Source organism: Tribolium madens, unplaced genomic scaffold (assembly GCF_015345945.1).
Source record: "Tribolium madens isolate multiple individuals breed KSU strain unplaced genomic scaffold, Tmad_KSU_1.1 Scaffold_91;HRSCAF=231;Tcas5.2_LG7, whole genome shotgun sequence".
Taxonomy (NCBI): Eukaryota; Metazoa; Arthropoda; class Insecta; order Coleoptera; family Tenebrionidae; genus Tribolium; species Tribolium madens.
The window spans coordinates 11773315-11795546 of NW_025401063.1; the positions used below are offsets into that span (position 1 = coordinate 11773315).

At 32.8% G+C, this 22232-nt stretch overlaps 6 protein-coding genes across 9 annotated transcripts in view; 4 read left to right on the plus strand and 2 right to left on the minus strand.

Moving 5' to 3' along the window:
* The window catches only part of LOC123010971 (hemicentin-2-like), a 148966-nt gene extending 147339 nt beyond the window's left edge, over window positions 1-1627 (plus strand). For all 3 annotated transcript variants that reach the window (XM_044408200.1, XM_044408201.1, XM_044408202.1), the window contains one exon: window positions 40-1627. In XM_044408200.1, the coding sequence (XP_044264135.1) occupies window positions 40-129 (90 nt within the window). In that variant the 3' untranslated portion in view covers window positions 130-1627. The remainder of the gene's footprint in view (window positions 1-39) is intronic.
* Window positions 1628-1808: 181 nt separating this feature from the next.
* Window positions 1809-2762, minus strand: LOC123010972. The gene is made up of 4 exons (XM_044408203.1): window positions 2347-2762; window positions 2171-2295; window positions 2050-2121; window positions 1809-2002 (listed from the first exon to the last, which is right to left on the minus strand). The coding sequence occupies exons 1-4, from the start codon at window positions 2627-2629 to the stop codon at window positions 1937-1939; spliced, it is 546 nt and encodes a 181-aa protein (XP_044264138.1). The 5' UTR covers window positions 2630-2762; the 3' UTR covers window positions 1809-1936.
* Window positions 2763-2992: 230 nt separating this feature from the next.
* Window positions 2993-9274, plus strand: LOC123010792 (serine/threonine-protein phosphatase 4 regulatory subunit 3). The gene is made up of 6 exons (XM_044407913.1): window positions 2993-3262; window positions 3376-4658; window positions 6223-6415; window positions 6467-6989; window positions 7043-7370; window positions 7719-9274. Exons 2-6 carry the CDS (start codon window positions 3426-3428, stop codon window positions 7800-7802), a joined length of 2361 nt encoding a protein of 786 aa, XP_044263848.1. The 5' UTR covers window positions 2993-3262; window positions 3376-3425; the 3' UTR covers window positions 7803-9274.
* LOC123010793 (cilia- and flagella-associated protein 36) lies at window positions 8817-16803 on the minus strand. Of its 2 annotated transcripts, XM_044407915.1 has the most exons (8): window positions 16585-16803; window positions 11861-11927; window positions 10361-10487; window positions 10144-10313; window positions 9866-10092; window positions 9714-9817; window positions 9581-9663; window positions 8817-9529 (listed from the first exon to the last, which is right to left on the minus strand). In XM_044407915.1, exons 3-8 carry the CDS (start codon window positions 10461-10463, stop codon window positions 9272-9274), a joined length of 945 nt encoding a protein of 314 aa, XP_044263850.1. In that variant the 5' UTR covers window positions 10464-10487; window positions 11861-11927; window positions 16585-16803; the 3' UTR covers window positions 8817-9271. The 2 variants fall into 2 exon arrangements, with proteins under 2 accessions (XP_044263850.1, XP_044263849.1); XM_044407914.1 differs by lacking the exons at window positions 11861-11927; window positions 16585-16803 and having other exon boundaries at window positions 10361-11133.
* Window positions 16804-16823: 20 nt separating this feature from the next.
* Window positions 16824-18104, plus strand: LOC123010794 (zinc finger protein-like 1). Its single transcript, XM_044407916.1, has 5 exons — window positions 16824-17046; window positions 17098-17209; window positions 17262-17455; window positions 17502-17761; window positions 17810-18104. Exons 1-5 carry the CDS (start codon window positions 16945-16947, stop codon window positions 18015-18017), a joined length of 876 nt encoding a protein of 291 aa, XP_044263851.1. The 5' UTR covers window positions 16824-16944; the 3' UTR covers window positions 18018-18104.
* A 60-nt stretch (window positions 18105-18164) lies between these two features.
* On the plus strand, window positions 18165-20274 carry LOC123011149. Its single transcript, XM_044408463.1, has 2 exons — window positions 18165-18576; window positions 18628-20274. The coding sequence occupies exons 1-2, from the start codon at window positions 18257-18259 to the stop codon at window positions 20237-20239; spliced, it is 1932 nt and encodes a 643-aa protein (XP_044264398.1). The 5' UTR covers window positions 18165-18256; the 3' UTR covers window positions 20240-20274.
* Window positions 20275-22232: the final 1958 nt, after the last annotated feature.

Genomic DNA, 22232 nt, shown 5'->3' on the forward strand with positions numbered 1-22232 from the left:
AAGTGTTAAGTGACGTGAAGCGTGTTAACTGCTGTTTAGGCCTTGCAGCCCCTTCTGGACGTGAGCAGCACGCGGACGCCCACGATGACTTCGACGCAGCCGAGGACAGTGTCGGCAACTCGCTTTTGACCCAATTAAAGACGATTTGGGAGAATTGACTTATTTGTAAATCAAAAGACTAAAGTCATGAGTGTTACCTTTATTGTGAGTGTGTGTTAAAAATTTTATAAATGAATTTTCAGAAAAAGCTTATGAACGACTTACTGGTTTGAGTCTACCTACATTCATTTCTCTATTAAAAAAATATTTTGATATTTTTATAGTAACTTAGTATTGTTAAGTAATGAAAATTTTATTTTCGAATTTTATTTTAAGTTTATTTTGTTTACGAACTTAGATAAGAAATGCAAAGACAATTATTGTAAAGCGATGACATCTGAATCCGAATTTTTCGATATTATTCGCCTGTACATAAAACTTTTATAGCTGTGAAAACAAATCAATTATTTAAGAAAAATGTATTATTATAAATATTTTATCTATCTTATGGACTTTTTATTAAATTACCACCTATAACAGAAATAAATAGAATAATTTAACCACTTATAGAACCCTCTAAGTAATTGTAAGCATTTTTTTCGAAAACACAATATGTAGTTACTAAGTTAAAATTATAACGTTTTTTAAATCTCATACTTACCCGCCTATTATAGTTTATGAGCACATGCAAAATAAAATTGCTTTGTTTTTCGGTTAAAAGATTTTTTTTTATTTTTGCAATCGCAAACAACCACATTGCAAAACTGAATAGCTCGTAATATTACAATAGGCAAAATGTATGAAAATATCGATAGAAAAAAATAGTAGATAAAAAATATACCATTTGACGAATTCTGCACCTGGTTAAAATTAATGTTTTTATTTCTGTTATACGTGGTATTGTAAAATTGTTAAAATAATTCCCAATATTCGTTGTATACAAGAGAATTATTGTACCATATTGTACGTACGTTGTGATTTCTTTTAGGAGAAATGGTTTACGTTTTGTGATATTTTCATTTAGTGTTTTTTAATACTGCCATAGTAAAATATAACTATTTAGAACCTAAGTATTTCTTTGTAATCAAGAAATATTGGATACACCGTCCAATCGTCTTAATTATACTAAAAAGAGAAAACTTCAACGAAGTGTTTGTTGCATTTTATACTACATTAAAAAAGAGTTAACTGATATTTTAGCTTAGTAAAATATTAAGTGTGAATTTGTTTCAGTACAGAACAATTTTATGTAAATATGTATATAATGACTCAAATTCTATTGTTCAGTTTTTATGAAATAAATATTGGAAAATGGCCAAGAAATCTTTTCGTAAATGTATAATTTTATTACCTCATCTTGTATATTGACAATAACAAAACATTTTTTGTTAAACTTTTTTTTCGTTGTATTAAACTACTGGACATGTAAAAATGAAATCAAAGTGGCCTTGTCGAATTTAAGTACATTCATTTAAACAGTTCATGTAGTGTTAATATAAATTTTTTGGACATGTAGATATATAACTATTATGTGTTATATCATGTATGTAATTATTCATAAATTGTCTAAAAATATAATTAAACATAAGTTTTAGCTTTTATTTAAAAACCCTTATTTGTTATAATGGATGCTTTTCATTTGAATATACTTTAATCAAGAAAAATCTGGTAAATTGTTTAAAAAAGTGTTCTATTGTTAGTTGCCCATGATAATAAAATGTTATAAAAATATTAAATTCTAAAATACAAAAAAATTGTAGTTTCAAAAATCCTTTTTATATGGTTCTCTATTTTAGAATGTCTACTAATACATGGCAAACAGTAAAAATGTAAAAATAAAAAAATCAACAAAAAACATACAAAATTTATACTTAAGAGGTAGTAAAAATCAGTAATATCAGCTGTTCGCTCTCTTTAAATGCTTGCAGATTAACTCTAAATGCTTCAGCCGTGGCTGTAGTTCCTGCAAAGAACCAACATTACTTGTACTTTTATTAAACACCCCTTTACCAAAAATAACGGAATCAGCTTCTCCTCTCCTTTCTCTCTGGTTAAGATAGTTAACAAATGAATCACTTTATGCTAAAAACATCCCATTAAAACATCTACAAAATCCTCCTTCTCGACTCACCCTAACAATAACCTCATTAATAAAAATACTTTGTACTTGATTCCAAGGAATGAACAAATCCTTCTGGCCAACAAAACTTTTGGAAGAAATGTGGTATCCCAAAGAATGTACCATCACTAATGACTCTAAAAATTAGTCAAATTAAAAAAGCAACACCAATTTGAGTACCCCAAAACCTTCATAAACTAATCCTAAAAAGTGGTATGACGAGAAAATAACAAAAATCGTACTGAGACACTTAATAGTATTCACATTTTTTACAAAAAATAAATAAATCATAACTAATGCTAAGGCAGCCCCAATCACATAAACCGCACCCCTGTACACTAGTGACGTGACCTTTTGTTCAAGGGTTATGGTCACTGACTTTCCTTGTTTATCGATTTTTAGAGCCGTCTCAATTCCGGAAAGATTCTTACACGAAAACATTTTCGCTTTATTAACCACGTATTTGACCATAACGGCAGCATTTTAGTCAATTTTTTGATAGTCAACGGTTACCGACACCTAGAGGTTATGTTTATTTTTTGATGTTGTTTGGGGAAGTTTAATATTAGAAAAAAAACACCATATTAATAGCGCGTCTTTCAAATTGTAAATATTTCTAAATTAATTAATCACAAGTGGCAATTTATTTTTTCATTTTTTGTTATATAGGTAATTAAGAATTAAGATATACACGTGTTGCAACTGTAGTTGTTAAGTTTTGTTACGCATATTTTTGTGTTTAGTGTTTGCATTTTTTTTTAATTTGAATTTACCGGGTAAAATTGCGCGTTGTCCTTGCGTTTGCCCTTGTGAACCCCGTTGAGCGTTGTTGTGAATTCAATATGGCGATAATTAGTGTTGTGTCCGTTTACGAAAATAATTAAAGAAATATCAAAGTTTACGAATAGAAAATGGTTTTAAATAAATTAGTGAAGTAAATTGAGTGTATTTCTTCAAATTTTTAGTGAAATTAAAACGAATCTGGCTCAAATAAGTGTTTTCGAATCAGCGTGTTTGCATTCGATTGTAATTTTCCGAAATCTTGTTCAAAAACATCGCGATTAGTTATATTGATCAACCTTACCAAATTTGCTTATTATTCAGGTTAGTAAAACATCGTTGGAACGAAACTCTCGGACCAATTTTCGCCTGTTGAGACTTTTGTATCAATTGACATTGTGTTTATGCTTGCCTTAACACTGACTTTGTATTTTCAGGCGGAATGTGGGAAAATTACCAGTCCGGCGAGGATTAATTAGAATTTACCATGACTGATACAAGGAGAAGAGTTAAGTTATATGCACTAAACGCCGATCGGCAATGGGACGACAGAGGCACCGGCCACGTCTCATCGTCGTATGTGGACCGGCTAAAGGGGATCTCCCTCTTAGTTCGGGCTGAGAGCGACGGTTCTTTGCTCCTGGAGTCAAAAATCCAGCCAGACACTGCTTACCAAAAGCAACAAGACACCCTGATTGTATGGTCAGAAGGGGACAACTTTGATTTAGCCCTCAGTTTCCAGGAGAAGGCCGGCTGCGATGAAATTTGGGAAAAGATCTGCCAGGTCCAAGGCAAGGACCCGTCAGTGGAGATTACGCAGGATATCGTGGAGGAGTCGGAGGATGAGCGTTTTGATGAAATGTCGGACTCCGCTCCTCCTATCGAGTTGCCGAGTTGCGAACTAAGTCGTCTTGAGGACATTAGTGAATTAATAAGTAACTGTCTCAGTTCACAAGTAAGGAAAGAAAAATTATCAGCGGCAATCGAGAGTGACGGTTATATTCGTAAATTAATCAATGTGTTTCACATGTGCGAGGATTTAGAGAACATTGAAGGCCTCCACCACCTGTACGACATTTTCAAAAACATATTTCTCTTGAACAAAAACGCGCTGTTTGAGGTTATGTTTAGTGACGAGTTGATTTTTGACGTTGTCGGGTGTCTGGAGTACGATCCCTCGTCGCCAACGCACAAACATCATAGGGAGTATCTGAAGCGGCACGCGATGTTTCGGGAGGCGATTCCTATCAAAAACGCCGAATTGTTGTCCAAGATCCATCAGACGTTTCGCGTGCAATACATCCAAGATGTGGTGCTGCCGACGCCGTCGGTTTTTGAAGAAAACATGTTATCCACGTTGAGTAGTTTTATCTTTTTCAACAAGGTTGAAATCGTGTCGTTAGTTCAAGAAGATGAAAGGTTTTTAACTGAACTTTTTACCATGTTGACCGATGTTAATACGTCAGATTCGAAACGAAGGGACTTAGTGCTGTTTCTAAAAGAATTCTGTAATTACTCGCAAAATTTACAACCTCAAGCTAAAGAAACATTTTATAAAACTTTAACGTCTTTGGGAATACTGCCAGCATTAGAAATCACATTGGCCATGGATGACCAAAAGACCAAGACTGCCTCAATTGATATACTTACGTACATTGTCGAATTTTCACCTTCAGTGGTGAGAGAATATACTTTGCAGCAAGCTAACAACACAGAAGAGGTAAGGGGGAGCTCTGTCTAGCGATTTGTTTTTGTTTTTATTTGCTCTTTATTTTTGGTTACACAACATACTCGTCAATATCCGTAAGTCTTATCAGTTTGTATAATGAACTCAAAAAAAAACATTATGTAATGATAATGCACTGTATGTGATAATGATAACGTAGTATAGAAAATACTACTTCTTAGTTTCGCTATTTTTGTAAAATATTTGCGCCAGAATTCGCCCCTAGATAAAATGCCATGTACAGTTGGGGATAAAATACTTTGGTCGTCACTTTTCTGACATTTTAATGTAATTTAAGCTTTAACGTTAAAATGAATGACAATTTCAAATTAATGACAGCTATTGTATTTTCCTAACAAAAATATGTACAACTTGTCAACTATGATTGACAGTAGATAAAAATAAGGTTAACAGTCCTAAAGCATGCTTTACAATTTAATGTCACTCAAGTTGACATTGACGACCAAAGTATTTTGTCTCCAACTGTAAGGTAAGATACCTGGAACATAGAAAAAATGTTAAAAAAAAATCTGTCTATAAAAATTTGGCAGTTTAAATGTTTGCACTTTGACTCTATTTCTTTTTGTTGGAATAATGATTTTCTAAGTTGTTTTTGCTACAGGCTATTAGAAGAAGAAACAAGGAAGCTGTATCCTAAAATGTAACTCGGTTTAATGTTACTTGTGACTTTTATTGGCAAAATTTTTATACCTTAACAAAATAATTATAAAAAAAACATATACAAGAGCATCAGTATCATTAAATAGGCATAACAAATGTCGAATGTCATAAAATAAAAGTCAAATTTTTTTGACACATTGAATTTTTTAAACGTTTTTTTTACATGTTCCTGGTATCTAATCTTACTTGAAATTTTTCTCTGGGGCGCGAGTTCTGGCGCACCCTGTATTAAACGATGAAAAAAAAAAATAACATTATTTTTCATTTACTTTTTTCGAGTACATACATATTTTGTGAATGAAAGTGAAGTTATTTTTTTATTATTAAATAATATGATAGATAAATGGTCGGAACTACCTTGAAGATCAGATTATGCATTTGGCTTTTTCATTTTTCATCGAAAAAATTCAGTTTATTAAAGGAAAAAATACATATTTTTATAATTTCAAGTCACTTTTCTTGTCCAATGAAGTAAAAGAGAAAAAAACCGTCTCACTGCACAAGACAGGAAAAATATTTAAAGAATTATAAATAAATGAAAAAATGCTAATAAATCATTTTGTTTTGTTTTCTTTGGGGTTTTTACTAATAAGTAAAGATATAAAAAATATTAACTAATTTAGTCGAAGATTTTTTTTTTTTTTATTTATTTATTTTTTTATTAGTTCTTCCATTTAAAAGTGCTTTTTTACATTTTGTCGACGAATTGCACGTTAATAAATTACAAACCAAACATCTGTTAACTTGTATTCTACTGTCGAAATAATGTGGACATAAAATGTTACGTAATTTCGTTACGACCGCTGGTTAAAACTAGATAATTCTACAAAAATTAAAAAAATATGTTTAGTTAACCGTCAATATGTCTATTTTTAAGGACCAAATCCTGCTGAACATAATCATAGAGCAAATGATCTGCGACACAGACCCTGAACTGGGCGGAGCCGTCCAATTAATGGGCGTACTAAGAATTCTACTCGATCCGGAAAATATGCTCGCTTCAGTCAACAAATCCGAAAAGACCGATTTCCTCAATTTCTTCTACAAACATAGCGTCCAAATCCTCATAGGTGAGTTTAAAAGACATTTTTGTTTTTCAAAGATACAATTAATGTGTTTAGCTCCGCTTTTGGAAAACACTGCGCACGGCGAGCCCGAAAAAGAGGACTACCGCAGCGTCCAACTCCTCGGCTTGATTTTGGAATTACTGTCTTTCTGCGTGGAGCATCACACGTATCACATAAAAAACTGCATCCTAAATAAAGATTTACTGCGTCGAATATTAGTACTAATGAAATCGACTCACAAATTTCTAGTTTTATGCGCGCTCAGGTTTATGCGAAAATTGATCGCGTTGAAAGACGAATTTTACAATAGATACATTATCAAAGGTAATCTTTTTGCACCGGTCGTGGACGCCTTTGTGCGAAATAACGGCAGATACAACCTGTTAGATTCGGCCATCATCGAAATGTTCGAGTTTATCAAACTTGAAGATATAAAAACTTTGTGTTCGCACGTCGTTGAGAATTACGGAAAATGTTTAGATAATATTTGTTACGTGCAAACATTCAAAGCATTGAAATTGAGGTACGATCAACATCAAGATAAACTGAAGGATAGAGAAAGGAATAATTTGGACGGGTTTGTAGTTTATGGCAATTTTTGAGCCAATTTTTTGATAATTTTTTTTATAGAGTTCCGTCGATATTGAGGAATAGCCGATATAGGAGAGATCAGAGACAAATGGAGGAAGAGGAAGAAATGTGGTTTAATGAAGATGATGATTTTGACGAAACGGAATCAGTGTTACCTAGTACCAATGACATTTTAACGAAAAAAATTGACACGGACTTGGATAGTATAGGGAAAATTATTGATAAGAAACAAGAGACGAACGGCCCTAAAATAAATAATAATTCTTCGCAGAAACCAACCGTGGTTCTTAATAATAATGCCAATGCGGGAGTGCAGCCCCCGGGGACACCTGTACCGAACGACACGAAGACACAGTTGTTTAAAAGGGTAAGTAAAATGACAAAATAAAGATTTTTTTAGCAAACTAAAACAAATAAAAATATGCATATATGCAATAATTCAGTCATTATTAATTAGTAACAACAACTTTTAGATGTTCACTAAATGTAATGGAGCAATGAAGGCCTATAAAGGTCTCCGCTCGTCTCAAAATTAAATAATAATAATTATACGTTTTTATTATATTTTTAGTTAACTTTATTGATTTGGTTTTCAAGAATGACATTCAAGTTTTTGCTTTTTTAACGATACTTGCGTTACAAGAAGTTGTTTCATTTACAAATCAGTCTGAAGCGTTTCCATTGTCAATTTTTGTATTTTATTATAATTTTTTAGGGTTTGGTAGACTACGAGGGCGGTGATTCGGACGAGGAGGACGAGGAAAACGGCGAGGTAAACAAGAGGCCTCGACTGTCATAGTCGAGCGACCAATCGGCAGGTGAGTGCGACACAAACTGGTGTGACGTGCGTCCAAGTGTGATCTCATAGTGATGTGTATGGGGTATGAACGGTCAATTATCTCAACCGGTGCTGTTTCTCAATACAGTTCAAAATCTATAAGTTGTGAAACTAAGAACAAAACGGACGGGACGAGCCGTTTTCGCCAGAAACATTGTCTGCCACAGCGCAATGGCTGTAAAAGCACAACTTTTTTAACTTCCTTTTGTATAAAATTTCTCAGTTGTATTGTACAATTACAAATGTTTAAAAATTCAATTCCATGTACATGAATTAGGGTTTTTCTAAAAAAAGATCTAGTTATTTATGAGAATGCTGTCTCTTGAAGAAAAAAAAGTTATATTTTTATGGAAGCTGTACATAGTTTCGTCAGGTTTTATGTCAAAATTTTGAAGGTTTTATCTTTGGTTTGTAGGTTATGAACGTTTGGCGTAAGTTACTTCTAACTTATCATACATTTTTCTGGTGGGAAATTGTGTCGCAATTTAGAAATAAATCACGTTTCTAATACACAATCAAAGATAAATAAAAAACGGTTATCATAATGTTACTATATAAGTTCTAGAGAACGATGTGAAATTAAATGTAGGCTAAGTTATTATATCTAGAAAGTAGATAGCATATAGTATCGAATATATCGTCTAAAAAGTGCGTGTAGTGTCATTGGAGTGCTTAGATTGTATAATACTTCGTACTGTTATGTCGTCAGTTTTGCTAATTTTAAATTGTGATATCAGCTAAATAGGTTAATAGTTCTTTTGAATTTGACGCTGAAAAAATTACTTATTAAATAATAAATTGAAAGAAATATGTTATTTAGTTTACTTATATTATCTTGGTGTTGTAAACATTGATTCTTTTGTAATTATTAATTCTCTAGAAATGTGGCAGTATGAAGTGTAAAGCTAGACTAAATTTATTTTATTCTTTAATTTTGTAATTATTGTGATGAATAAATTATGTTTATTCCTATTTAAAAGATTTTATTTTGTCCATTTTAATTTCTTAATCTACATTACTTAATGATTTAAAACCTAGTTTAATTTATCGATCAGTATTTTACATAGAAAATGGTTGGAAATACCAAACGCCCTCATTTTGTAATGTGGATATTACATGAAACGTCTCTGTACATATTATAATTTAATTCGATATATTCGCTCGACTCAACATCTCATAGATTTAGCTGTAGTATAAATAAGACAAACATCCAAAGCAACGTACAACGGAGCGAATATATCACCATACCTGTTACTGGAAGCTGCATCTAAGTGCAACTCCCAGCCTTTTACAAATGGCAGCCTTATGATATTTTTTATACAGTTCTAAAAGGCCATTTTCTATTTATCATTTTAATTTGTAATTAATGTTTTTAAAAAGATATGTAAAAATGTACTCGTTATATTTAGGTAATAAATATAAGCAGAAAGTTAGATTTTGTTTGACACGACCTCTGTTTTCAAACGCTCGGCTAGCGCCTTACGCAGCTGCAGTTGCTGAGACTCGGGCTTCTCGCCCGAAAGAACGGCTTCAGCAGCCTTAGCCGACTTTGGCCGAATCTTGGTCTTAACGTCCGTGCCGTTCTCAGAACCCAAATGTTTCTTTCGAGCCTCTTTTTTCAGGGCTACCAACTTGTCACGTTGGGCTCGAAGATACTCTTGACGTTTTTGTAATTCGACAGGGTTTATCTAAATATGCAGACTATAGACACGTTACTTTTTCTACAGCCTAACTTTTACCTCAGTTTGCTTTCTGTCGTAATTTATTTCAGCCTTCGTTTCCGTTTTTATGACATCAACTTTTTCCTCGATCACCTTCAATTCTGGAAAAAACCCAATAGTGAAGTGACAATTTAAAATTAAATAAAGATACCTTTTGTCTTTTTTAAAGCTTTTTCGAGGATTTCTTTCTCTTCTAAAATATACTGAACCTCTTCTACGGGTTTTGAAGATGAGGCTTCTTCTTTTGGAAAATTTCTACAATCGAATTTTGAATTAAAATAATTTGTGAAAACAAATACGAACTTTGCAACTTCATTTAGAATTTCCTTTTCAAAATCTGAGGACTTTTCGATTGTGACCGCAGTTTCAACTTTATCATCCTTTTTCTTGGGAAGAAACGACTGTGGTGTGATTCCATATTTCCTCTCGATCAGTTCCAATGCTTCTAATTGCAATTCAACATTTCTTTGTGTCATCATTCGCTTGAACATTTCATAGTCGTTTGCGGCCCAGATTTGTTCAAAAATATTCTTCAAGAGATTGATTTTAGCGTTGAATATTTTAAGCGATTAAATATTTACCTTATTGAAACTGACGTGATATGTGTAACCTTTATTACATGCTTCTTCAAACTGATCAGGAGTGATTCCGATGTCTTCCATGAAGCTGCCTAACATAAAATCTACCAAATTCTTAAACTCGTCAAAAATATTCTTATATTCCTCATTGTCGGTAACATTAGGTTCGAAAACTGTAACATCTTGAAATAAATGAACGCAATATGCACTGTGGACTTACTCAGGGATTTTTCTTCAATAAAACTATCCAATGGGGCGCTCCAGATAGGTCCATTTAAAAAAGCTACCAACGAGTCAAAGACCCATGAATTTTCGTCTTCCATTTCTGAGGCTTCTTCAGACGAATGCTGCACGTAAAACGGTAAATATTTTGGGGGTCACATTTGTGTTCGTTGGAGTAGTCATGACAACTAAATATCCAATGGTGGTGCCTCCAATTGTGGACTGATATGAGTTTATTGTACTCAAACATTATTAACCGCGAATGATATTCTTGCTAAATGCAATACTGAGTAAATTCAGCGTTATAACAATCAGCAAGCGTTATTTTTTTTATTATGGTCGATGGACAAATAAAACTGGTATATCTAAATACATCTAAAATTTAATCGATGTATAACAGACTATTAAATTGTCAACATTTTTCAGTGTCAGTAAGAATTAATTGACACAGAATCATTAGTATCTTGTCTTGTCATTGACAATAACGGTACCATGAGCTATGACGAAGTACATATTAGTCCTTAACTTATTCGCTTTGACGTTTCTTGTAGTAAAACTTACATAAGTAGGTACAATCAAATTAAAAAAAAAATGGTCGTCAGTGTCATTTCAAAAATTAATAAATAATTCACATTTAGAGAACAAAAATGATTTGATGACAAATTACCAAACTTCATGATGTCAATTTATTTTTGTAAATTTAAGTATACCGGAATAATTAATTTTATGTCAAGAGTGAGTGTCGACCCCTTTTTTTGAATATGACTATTATGTCATACCAAAAGTTGACAGTCGTAATTAAACTACGCAGATTAATCAAAAACTTTATGTGGTATATTTTTATTTCATTTATGCTTCAATATTTAAGGTTTTTCATTTAAGATTTAATTTAGAAATTAACCGATTCGACATTTTACAAAATTTTCGAATTATAATACGAGTACTTCTAAATTAACCAAAAAGTAATTAAAGGGTATACCGATGTAAATCTCGTATTTTACACATACGTTTGTTAAATTAGTGACAATTTGTGAATTCGACGAGTGCAGCATCTTCCATATTAATTCTTATTATTTCAGAGAAAAGTTTTACTTTTCAAGTGTGATTAATGTCAGTAATGGCAAGGTCACAGCAAGGTTCTGACAGTCACAGATTTTATCAATTTTATTTGTGTCATTTAACATAAAAAGTTAAAAGTTGGCAAACTCTTAAATACTAAAGATAAATGATAGTATAAATGTTACCATTGAAAACACATAATTGATCTTCTTAAATTTAAATTCTTAAATTAAATCTTAAATGATAAATCTTAAATATGGAAGCATAAATCCACCATAACTTTAAGCACTTTAAGGCTCTAGGGTACCGATTGAACTGTTCAGATTTGGTGTACTGTAAGTTGCATACTCTATTTAGACTTTTAATATTTTTTTTAAGCACTTTAAGGCTCTAGGGTACCGAATGAACTGTTCAGATTTGGTGTACTGTAGTTGCATACTCTATTTAGACTTTTATTCTGTGGCAGCTGTCCGACCTTCTCTACGGGGTGCGTGGTCCCTTTAGTCCTAAAATGGAAATAATGTAAACAAACAGAATTTCACCATCGATGAGTTTCTCTTATTTCAGAGATTCAGATTCTAGCTCAGTAGAAAGAAAAGTTTTTTCTCTTGATTTTGGACTTAGAATAATTTTTTGACAATAATGTCACTTTGACAAATGAGTTTTCGCAAGTTAAATAAAAAAAAGTGTGGGAAAAACATAATTTTGATAAATAGCAACTCAAAGAAATAGCTTTAAGATAAAAAACAAAGTAATTTTTAACAAAAACTATCATTATTTATTAATAAATTAAAAAAAAAAATGTATCTTTCATTTTACACCAAAACTGCAAAGGAGAAACATTTTTCGCTTCACCTGAAACGAGCAAAATCCAAAATCAAGAGAAAAATTGACTTTTTTTTTTTGGTTCATTATTAGTCATTATGCTCAGATAAACCAGGTGCTTATACCAACCCAGTTCCAGAAAATTTTGAAAAACAAGGTTTAGTGGTGGGTTTTGCTAAATTTTAGGGTGGTGGTAGGGTCTTATATATTGAAAACATACAATTTTATAACTTGTTTACTTTTTGACTCTTTGCAGTTTGCTAGTGGCTCTCTTCCACCGCAGTGCTTTGAAATTTTCTTATCACTTGTTGTTGAAAACGTTTTATTGAAATTATGGGTAATAATTCTAAACAATTTCTTTCAAAAAAAAAAGAAAAAGTCGAAAATGATGCGTAACTATTGGAAAAAACAACGAAAAGGTTCTAAAACTGATCTTCTAAGTAAATCAAGTATTGCAGAATGTAGTTTTCAGTCAATTGAATCGAGTTCCGATGACGATGAAGTGTTTATTATTGAGAAAGAAACTAGTCAAGAACAAGGATTGTTGACATAGAGCATTTATTTTTGGAATTAAAAAACATAAAACATAACATTTTTTCTTGTAGTTTTTTGAACATTAACATCATTCTAGAAACACATTTATGGTTTTAAAGTATTTTTAAATACAAATGTAGTATGTGTGGGGCAATAGGAACTTTTACTACCGAAAAAGAAAATCACACAAATGAAGTAAATGAAGCAGTTGTTTGTGGCACAGTAGCAATAGGTGCCGGTTATTCTCAACTAACAGAATTTTGCGCAGCTTTGAACATTCCACAACTGGAAATGCAAAATGCAAGATTTAAAAACCTTATAGGAGATAGTGATAGCAGTGTCTACAAAAAAATTCGTAATGCGAGACCCTATGGACCTAATTATTTCATTCAAAAAATTGAATGCCGATATCATATACTACGAAATTTTTGTACCAAAATTAGAGAAATCGCTAAAACTCCCCGATCCGACATAAATATAAAAACATTCTTGCTCAACAATTACTTGAAATTTAGAACAGCAATTGTTTCAGCTATAAAATACAGAAAAAACGAAAGCTGTACAATTCATGAAAAAACAGAAAACTTGAAAAATGATATTTTAAATGGACCCGCACATATTTTTGGTGATCATTCAAATTGCGCTTCGTATTTCTGTAAAACAGTTGGTCAAATAACAAATGCAGTTGCATATTCTGATTTATTAAATAGTTCTTTGTTTGAGTTGTTCATGCGGTCATTAAAAAGAGTTGCAAATTTATCTTCAAGTCTTTTGTACGATGTCGATAATACTTCCACAGAAACCCAAGCTGCGAAATTAAATAAAAAAAATCACAGGTTTCAAGGTGGACTCATGCGGCTTTTTTGTTGATGGAAAAAAAACATTTTTAGGTCCAACATTAGTCGGTTCAAATACTATTGTTGAAATTAAATGACCATTTATTTTAACTTTTTGTAATACACATAACACAATAACGATAAACATCATATGTGTTTCACCACAAATACCTAGAATCATTTTTAACACAAAATTAATTTGGCTAATTAGAGCTGTCCGTAAAGACCAACCCATATAATAATTCCTAAGCAAAAACCGTCCTCAGTGAAATTAATATAAATATTATATTTTAATTTTTTATTTTTTAGGTTTACGTATTGGGCTTATAGTGCCTTTATATTAAATCTATCTATTATTTTAATTTATTTTTAAATAGACGAATAATTAAAAAAATGAAGTTTTGGAATGAACTAACAATTCTCTTCTTGGGTGCAGATGCATATCTTTGCTTTGAACAAACGGAATAAAACGATCATGTTGTGGGTTACACCCTGGGGTGCGGTCGTAAATCTTAGAGCAGGTACCGGAGATTATGAAATGATGTGTATTATTGGTTGCCTACTTTCAATTTAATTTTTGCTTTATATCAAAGAATCAAGAACAGTTATCAAATTCGCATTATATCAGGGCACTCTATTTTTAAATTACCTATAAAATGTTTTTTTTTTAATTTAATACGGTATACCGTTATCAAAAAATCTTAATAATTAAGATTTTCACATTTTATTCAATAAAAAAATATCTATTAACTTATTTAAAGCGGGAATATTATCCTGGTCTCCATTTACCTTTAAAGAAACACTACAAACATCAAGAAAATCTTCAAATCTAAATTTGCGGCCAAAAACAATGAAATAAATTTACATGTAATAGCATGGGCAACTTCACCTGTCTTCCGCTGCGCTCCATACGACCGTAACAAACTGCCGATTTTATATGGATACGATGAATTCTACTAACCTAAAAAAATCGTCCGGTAACTAGCGACATCTACTAAACAACTTTAAAACTACAGACAATTCAAATTTGACAAATTTTTTCTCAAATTTTCAAAAAAATTCAAATATGGCCAGAAAGTGTTTTATTTGTGGAGAAAAAAACACTCTATTTGAAATTCAAAGCGATACAGCAGCTCGTGCTCAATGGATCAAAAATATTCAGGAATTTTGTGATAATTGTAACAGCAAAAATTAAAAAAAAACCATTGCCTAAGTTCCTACTACTCTTTATAATGCTATTAAATATATCGTAAGTACATACATATTTCAGTTTCTGTCTTCTATAAATCCCCAGAATTTATGTGAAGGTTGAAATTACGATTCCAAAAATTAATTATACAAATACTTAATTTTTACTTTCTATTAGATATCTCAAAATTAAAAGTCTGCAGTGTTATTTCAGTGTTATTTGCAAAAAGCATTTTAAGAAAAATTACATTAATAAATCTGACAAAAGGATTAGATTAATAAAAGGAGCAGCACCCTCTGAATTCGTAAACAATAAAAAGTTTTTCCGTGAAACATAATAAAACAATTATCATTTTTAGAACTTTCCTGATTGCAATTTTTCTGATCCTGATCCGAACCCAACTACTAATATTGCAATAATAAATAATGATAATAAATAATAATAATTGCTGATGGTGCCAAAATTTGATGACCATCAATTCAAATTGATGCGGCATATTAAAGAGTACAAATCTGCATCTTTGGTAAGTTTTTATTAATTTAAAAGGCTATTTTTTTAATTTATGAGTGTTAATGCAGTGATTGACGTCCTGGCATCCCCGTCCCCGTGCAGTACTAAATACATAATTTGTACTTAATGATGTTTTAAATGTTTATTATGTTGCTTAATAAATTGTTCTAAATAATATATGCACAGTTTTATTTTTTTGTTAGGTTTATATATCTGCTGGTGGCTATACTGATTAGCAATCCGGTATATTTTTACCTAAAAAATATTTTTCCCTTTAAGATATACTTCTTAACTATCAAGAACACATCTTTTAATATCTAATGCGAGATTATTAATCTTTAATGATCCTTGTTTCTTGTTAATAAATATTTCTTATTATTAACACTGCAATGATAATATTAAAGTAGATGTTAACTTTTTATAAAATCAGAATCACTTAAAAACTAAGAAATGCTATGTTTGGAAATTCCAAACAAATTATTTATTCTCTGATAACAATAGTTTCTTCCGCCGTATTCTAAAAAATTATTAGTTTACATTTAAGCTAAATCTTTAACTAGTAAAAAACTGTTCTCTCAGTGTATATTTACGGCCTAAGTAATTGCGAACCCAACTCGGTAGGAAAAAAAACAGATATTGCAATCAAATGCTGTGTTACGTGATCATGGTTTGAGTACCAAATTCACAATACCAGCAGGCTACTTTTTTCATTCATCTCTAAAATCTGAACAATTTTACAAAATAACTTGCCAACAATTAGTCAATCTTTTATATCCACATATTCTTCAAAACGTCATTTTTACCTGCAATGAACATAAAGATAAGATTTGTAAATTAATAATTGAACTCTTGTCTAAACCAATTTTAAATAATATTTGTCTCGAAAAAACCGATAATGTAAAAAGGAAAGTTGTTCAGAACAAACCCGTAAGTCGAAAAATTTTTAAATTATAACAACATGATGTAGCCTCATCCAAGAAATCTGGTACAATAATTATTCTTCCCGATTGGTTCTCATTATTATAATTAATACATATTTCTATTGTATTGTTGAATTTTTGTTAACGTTTATTAAAAAAGAACAATTTCCATCAATAATTATTATTTAACTTAAAAGTAAGAAATTTATTTAGAAAGAATAAATTTATTAATGAAGTCCAGATGATTTCCTTATAATAGCCGAGAAAAACCTTTTCGAAAAATGCATTGAAATTCCCTATCTTGGCAAACGATAAGTTAAGCCTTAACCAAGTAGATGGCACTACTTACCGGACGATTTCGACGATATTTTTGAGGTTAGGAGAATTGACTTTTGATTCGTTATGTTACGGCCGTATAGAGCGCAGCGGAAGACAGATGAAGTTGGCCATGGTAATAGGTATACGCCAGCTTTCAGGGGGTCTGGAGCTTTAAACACTTCAAAATAAAATAATTAAAAATAAAATCGGTCGAACGAGCCTTCGGGTATTGTTTATATAACGCAGTAACATTCGACCGCCAATTCACACACAGATTTCATTTGTCAACTGTCATATATGTCATTATTGTCACAAATACGTCATTTACGTGGCTCCGATGTTTTATATTTATTATTAAAAAAACTACGTCTGTTTTTACCAAAATATTGCAATGGGGCTTTGCAAATGCCCAAAACGTCGCGTCACAAACCAATTTTGTTTCGAACATCGTGTTTGTGTTTGTGAAAACTGTATGGTCACTAACCATCCAATTGTAAGTCTTTTTGCCACATTTTTTTTCCTTTTTTCTAATAAAATTGCTTAGTGCGTCGTTCAATCTTATTTGCAATGGTTACAAGACAGCGACTACAACTCAATATGTGAGTTGTGTAATAAAGAACTGAACGTAGAGGACAGTATTAGACTAACTTGTTACCGTAAGCCCCTTTATACATTATGTTGTATTAGTTGCGATTTGACGAATTTCAGATGTATTTCATTGGTCATGTCTAGACCACTTTTCACGGCAGTTGCCACCTACGACAGCCCCCCGAGGCTACACTTGTCCCTCGTGCAAGAGCCCTCTGTTTCCTCCTTCAAATTTAATCAGCCCTGTTGCTGACGTCTTGAAAGAGAAACTGGTGGGTGTTAACTGGGCTAGGGCCGGTTTGGGACTTCCGCTGGTAAAAGACATGCCTCACTTTGATTTTATTTGATCTGCAGTTTTAGTTATCTGAAGACAGGGAAGTAAAAGCTGTGGTCAATCACACGTCGTCTATTTCAACGAATAAGTCTCCGAATCCGTCACATTCTGTTGTGAATGTGGAGGATCAAGGAGCTTTCAGCAGGACAGGGACTGAGGCATATCAGGCGTCATCAAATAGACGAATTTTTCAGGATGTGAGGGAGGTCAAGCCGGTAGTTTTTGATCATGATGAGGATAAGTATAAAAGGAGGCCCGCAAGCGAATTAGTTAAAACTTGGTGGAGGTAAGCGCATTTCTAATTCGAGATTATTTTTATCAGAATTTTTGCCAGGATAACGTTTGGGGGGGCGTCAAAAGTGAGAGGTGGCAAATCTTTTTATAGGAAGTATTGCATGTTGGGGATTATTCTAGTGCTAGGGGTCGTAGTTCTAATCTTGATTATGTCACGATTAGGGAGGTACAACACCGAAAATGATCCCAATTTTGATGTGAGGAATAATCCCAATATTCACGTTCAGCACATGCAAGCTCTTGATTGATTGTGAATATTTTTTTATTTGCTACGCTCTACTTACATAATTATATAATTTGTACATAATGGAATTAATAAATGAGTAAACAAGCAATTTGACATTTTGTTGATCCTAGTTTTCAGATCCCTCAGTATATTCTGAATGTCATCAAAATGTCATTCTACAACATTTTGTTTATTTTTCGATTGTGTTACTAAAAATTTCCGCCGGTTATGTGTCAAAAAACCAAAAATCTTTCTTTATAAATGTCCTACTGCATGGCCCCTCAAGACATCGAATATCCATGTTCGAAACGAAACAAGTGCAAAAATTCTCGAAAATATAGAAACGACATCCACGAACGACCCGTAAGAGACACTCCAGGCATCATTACCGAACCCACCATTAACCATTTCCCTCCACCCGAGCCTCCTGGGCCATCCAGTGACTGGGAACTACAGTACTGCAAATGGTCTGGGTGGACATGGGTAAAAAAAAGCGACAGAGAAGAGTTTCGACCTCGAGTTGAGTTAAGGCAACCATCCGATTCACCAAAGGAATTTTCCCCCGCCCAACAACCTCCAGGGTAAATCGAATCAATCGCGTTATTGGTTTATTTTGCTTATTTTTTTCTCAGTGAGAAAAAAAAGAAAAAGGGAAGATTATTTAGCTGTTTTAAGAAAAGTACAAACGATAACAGGGCCTCACAAAGAACCACCCCAAACGCTCCGCTCCCAAGACCCGCTCAACCCGAGCCACAACCAATCAACGACGCGGTTTTGGACGATTTTGACGATTGCTGCTGTTGCGGGATGGACTATGAGTGCTGTTGTAATGTTTGTCCTTGTGTGACTCAAGTTTGCTGCTGTTGTCCGTGTGAACGTGACCAAGGAAAACGACGCGAAAGCAAAACTATAGAAACACAAACCGTAAAAGAAATGAAAGAAAAAGCGACAAAAATAAGTGAAATGCATCTTCCCAGGCCACGCCCTTGTTGTGTGCGAAAACGTAAATGTAAATGTAGGTGTAAGAGACCTGTTTGTTGTCCTTGTCGACAAAAGGCTTGCTGTCCTTGTGTCCAACCTTTATGTTGTCCCTGTAAAAGCAACCAACCAGACGAAAATTCTTCCAAGAAAAAAAATGATGATTCCTCGACAATAAACAGTGACAATATTGTCAATTTCTGCCTGACTAATTATTTAGGGAGTAAGAAACCTTCTTCTAGTGATTTCAAATCGAATGCCTTACTTAAATCACTCGATCTCTTACTGAAAAATAACATAAATATCATGAATCTGTTCAACGATAAGAAAGATTTGAAGCACGAGGTGAAGCCAATCGTTTCGAACCAAACGATAAGTTGCTTATCATCTGATAATGTCATAAAAAGGACCGGTCAGGAGCACAACAAGTTATTAACAGCAGTGTGTGATGCAATTCTTTCAAGTCATAAATTCGACAACGACAAATTCAGTTCAAGACCTCAGTTTACAGACTCTCGTTTTAATTTTAAAAATTCAGATTCGAAAGAATCGTTTAATATTTTTTCGAGTAAAGAAATCCTGGGACGGATTTTGAGCGATTTGAATTTTTCTATGAACAAGAGTCTGGATGGTCCAAGTATACCCAAAGAGGTGGGAATAAGTAAAAATGGGCCGCAAAAAATCGATAGTTTTTATTATCCAAAACGATCTTTGACGAAGTTGATAAGAAATAAGAGTCGCATACTGACAGCTCCTCGTTTTCCGAAAAAAATTGAAGCTTTGAGGAAGCTGGATTTGCTTAAATCAGGGCGTGATGATTCAAGGGTGAAACGAGGGTTTGGGGGTCACTATAAGAAAGTAAGTGGTCTGAAAGTAGATGATCCTAAGAAGGGAAAACTCGACGAGAGTAAAATAAGTTTCACCGATATTTTCAAAAATAGTCAAGCAGTGAATAAATTAAATTCGAATCAGAAAAGTTCCCAAATGTGTTCAACATCCAGACAAGACACCTCGACACTGGAATCTGTGGAAGCGCTCTTGAAGTCGCTCGATTTAACAGATGACTCAACAGGTGCTAATTTTAAAAATCATGAAAAAATTAGTAATGAAAGAAATCGACTCGAAACTCTTCTACAGGATCACCAATTGAATCTACTAGATTCGACTTCACCTCCTTTTACTGATTTTGATTTACTTTTGACCAACGATGAAGACAGGCAAGAAGTGCAGGACAATAAGAAACCAAAGGATTGTTCCAGTAAATAATTTTGCCTGTAATCTATAGTGTAGTAAACGTCTTAACACTTTAATCGTATTTCATTCATTTGGTTTCTTCTTTTAGTAAGATTTCGCGGAGAAAAAACTGATATATCTCACATGAACCTTGTACGAATATACAGGATGATTCTTAAGTAAACCGACAAAATTTTATCACAGCTTCCCAAGGATAAATGGAGACAAACTGTACCCTTTTTACGTTTATATCTTTTAGGGGCAAAACCCCTTTGATCCGTGCCACTTACGGCGTTTATGAATTGTTGCAATGATCAAATACATTTTCATCAAGTTAATACCATGGTTTCCTAATACTATTTATGAACACATCAGTGGCGTACGCTTTATCTCGAAAATAACTTTAATAAATTTTATTTGGAGAATGTTTAAACCACCGCCTCCTTAATGAAATGTATCAATATCCCGCCTGGGCATTTCGTAAAAAATGCATTGGAGCAGTGATTCCGATTTTTTCTTAGTTACGGGGATTACTAAGGAAAAACTGAATGATTTTTAATTATTAACAAAAAATAACGCAATTAATAAATGCTGGGAAGGAAGGATACAACAAAACAAGATACGCCAGGGAGAATTGTTATTATGAGGTTGAACTCTTTAAGCTAAAAAACTGGATATGTCAAAAAATTTCCCCAGATTAAAGCGCCAACGGGAATCAGTTGAACTCAAAAAATGCCCAGGCGAGAAAAGGATTATTTCTATGGAGACGGCGATGGTTTAAACAATGTATTTTTTTAATATTTTTTCCAGCATGTTCTCATTTGATACTACCAAGGATAAAATTTTGTCGGTCTATTTAAGAATCACTCTGTATTGTCCCAGCGAGTTGAAAAAGTCCATTATTGAACTTTAAATAGTAAAATTTAAAAAAATATATAATCTAGTCTATCGTAAATAAATAAAATAATATACGTCAGTAGGTACACTGCTAATCACGCGAAAAGTCTTATAATGAATTTTACAAGTAATATTTGTGAACAGTATCACTCCATTGTTGCCAAATTTGTTGGAGACAAAAGAATTAATTATGCGCTTGGCAACTCATATTAAGCAAGATGTGCTGCCGCCGTTATTTCGCATAATACTAAAATGACGAACAGTATTTTTCAAAAAAAACAATAAAATTATTTACACAATTGAAAACCGTAGGTTAAAAAAAATAACAAAAGATAGGCTTTCGAGAAGAAATAGGTTAAGAAATAATTTTAAACACGATTCAAAAGATACCAAATCGTATGGCGAGGCATCGCAACAGCCCGATATGTGCCAAGAAATGTATAAGGAAGAAGAAAAGGAATATTTACTAAAATTAAGAAAAACGGACAAAGAATTAGAAGAAATCGAAAAGAATACAAGAGACCAAGATGTAGGAGGAGAGTGGATGCAAATGCGAAGAAAAATGCTAACAGCGTCAAATTTTGGAAAAATATGTAAATTAAGAAAAACCACAAATACTGCTGCTACGGTAAAACATTTACTTTACAATGTAACTTCGCCAAATATACCGTCGTTAAATCACGGTAAAATTCATGAAATCGATGCCAGGAGGGAGTTGGAGAAGAAACTAAGTGCTGAAAGGGGGGAAAATATTATTGTTGAACGCTGCGGATTATTTACTGACAGGGAAGTTTTTTTTTTTGGGAGCATCGCCAGACGGTATCATTAAAAACGAAGAAATGATAGTTCAAATAAAATGTCCGTATACGGCCTTTAAACAAAAATATACACCCGAGGAAGCCATAAAAAAAAAACTAATAACGTTTTGGAAATTTAAATCCGAAGGAGTTTTCAAAATTAATAAAAACCATGACTGGTTTTATCAAATCCAGGGACAACTGCACGTAACCAACAAGCAAAAATGTTTGTTATGTGTGTGGACTGGAGAAAGCCGATTAAAAGCAGAAGTGATTCAAAAGGAGGATGAATTCTGGAAGCAAAAAATGGAGTCGAAGTTGGAGAAATTTTA

Coding starts and splice junctions, on each gene's coding strand:
- LOC123010972 (XM_044408203.1), bottom strand. CDS start 2,629: ATGGTCAAATACGTGGTTAATAAAGCGAAAATGTTTTCGTGTAAGAAT. Junction 2,122..2,170: donor TTAATGAGGTTATTGTTAGG/GTGAGTCGAGAA, acceptor GGATGTTTTTAG/CATAAAGTGATTCATTTGTT. Junction 2,003..2,049: donor AGCTGATTCCGTTATTTTTG/GTAAAGGGGTGT, acceptor GGTTCTTTGCAG/GAACTACAGCCACGGCTGAA.
- LOC123010792 (XM_044407913.1), top strand. CDS start 3,426: ATGACTGATACAAGGAGAAGAGTTAAGTTATATGCACTAAACGCCGAT. Junction 4,659..6,222: donor AAGCTAACAACACAGAAGAG/GTAAGGGGGAGC, acceptor TCTATTTTTAAG/GACCAAATCCTGCTGAACAT. Junction 6,416..6,466: donor TAGCGTCCAAATCCTCATAG/GTGAGTTTAAAA, acceptor TAATGTGTTTAG/CTCCGCTTTTGGAAAACACT.
- LOC123010793 (XM_044407915.1), bottom strand. CDS start 10,463: ATGGAAGACGAAAATTCATGGGTCTTTGACTCGTTGGTAGCTTTTTTA. Junction 10,093..10,143: donor ATCACGTCAGTTTCAATAAG/GTAAATATTTAA, acceptor AATCTCTTGAAG/AATATTTTTGAACAAATCTG. Junction 9,818..9,865: donor ATTCTAAATGAAGTTGCAAA/GTTCGTATTTGT, acceptor ATTCGATTGTAG/AAATTTTCCAAAAGAAGAAG.
- LOC123010794 (XM_044407916.1), top strand. CDS start 16,945: ATGGGGCTTTGCAAATGCCCAAAACGTCGCGTCACAAACCAATTTTGT. Junction 17,210..17,261: donor TATTAGACTAACTTGTTACC/GTAAGCCCCTTT, acceptor GACGAATTTCAG/ATGTATTTCATTGGTCATGT. Junction 17,456..17,501: donor CCGGTTTGGGACTTCCGCTG/GTAAAAGACATG, acceptor CTGCAGTTTTAG/TTATCTGAAGACAGGGAAGT.
- LOC123011149 (XM_044408463.1), top strand. CDS start 18,257: ATGTCCTACTGCATGGCCCCTCAAGACATCGAATATCCATGTTCGAAA. Junction 18,577..18,627: donor CCCGCCCAACAACCTCCAGG/GTAAATCGAATC, acceptor TTTTTTTCTCAG/TGAGAAAAAAAAGAAAAAGG.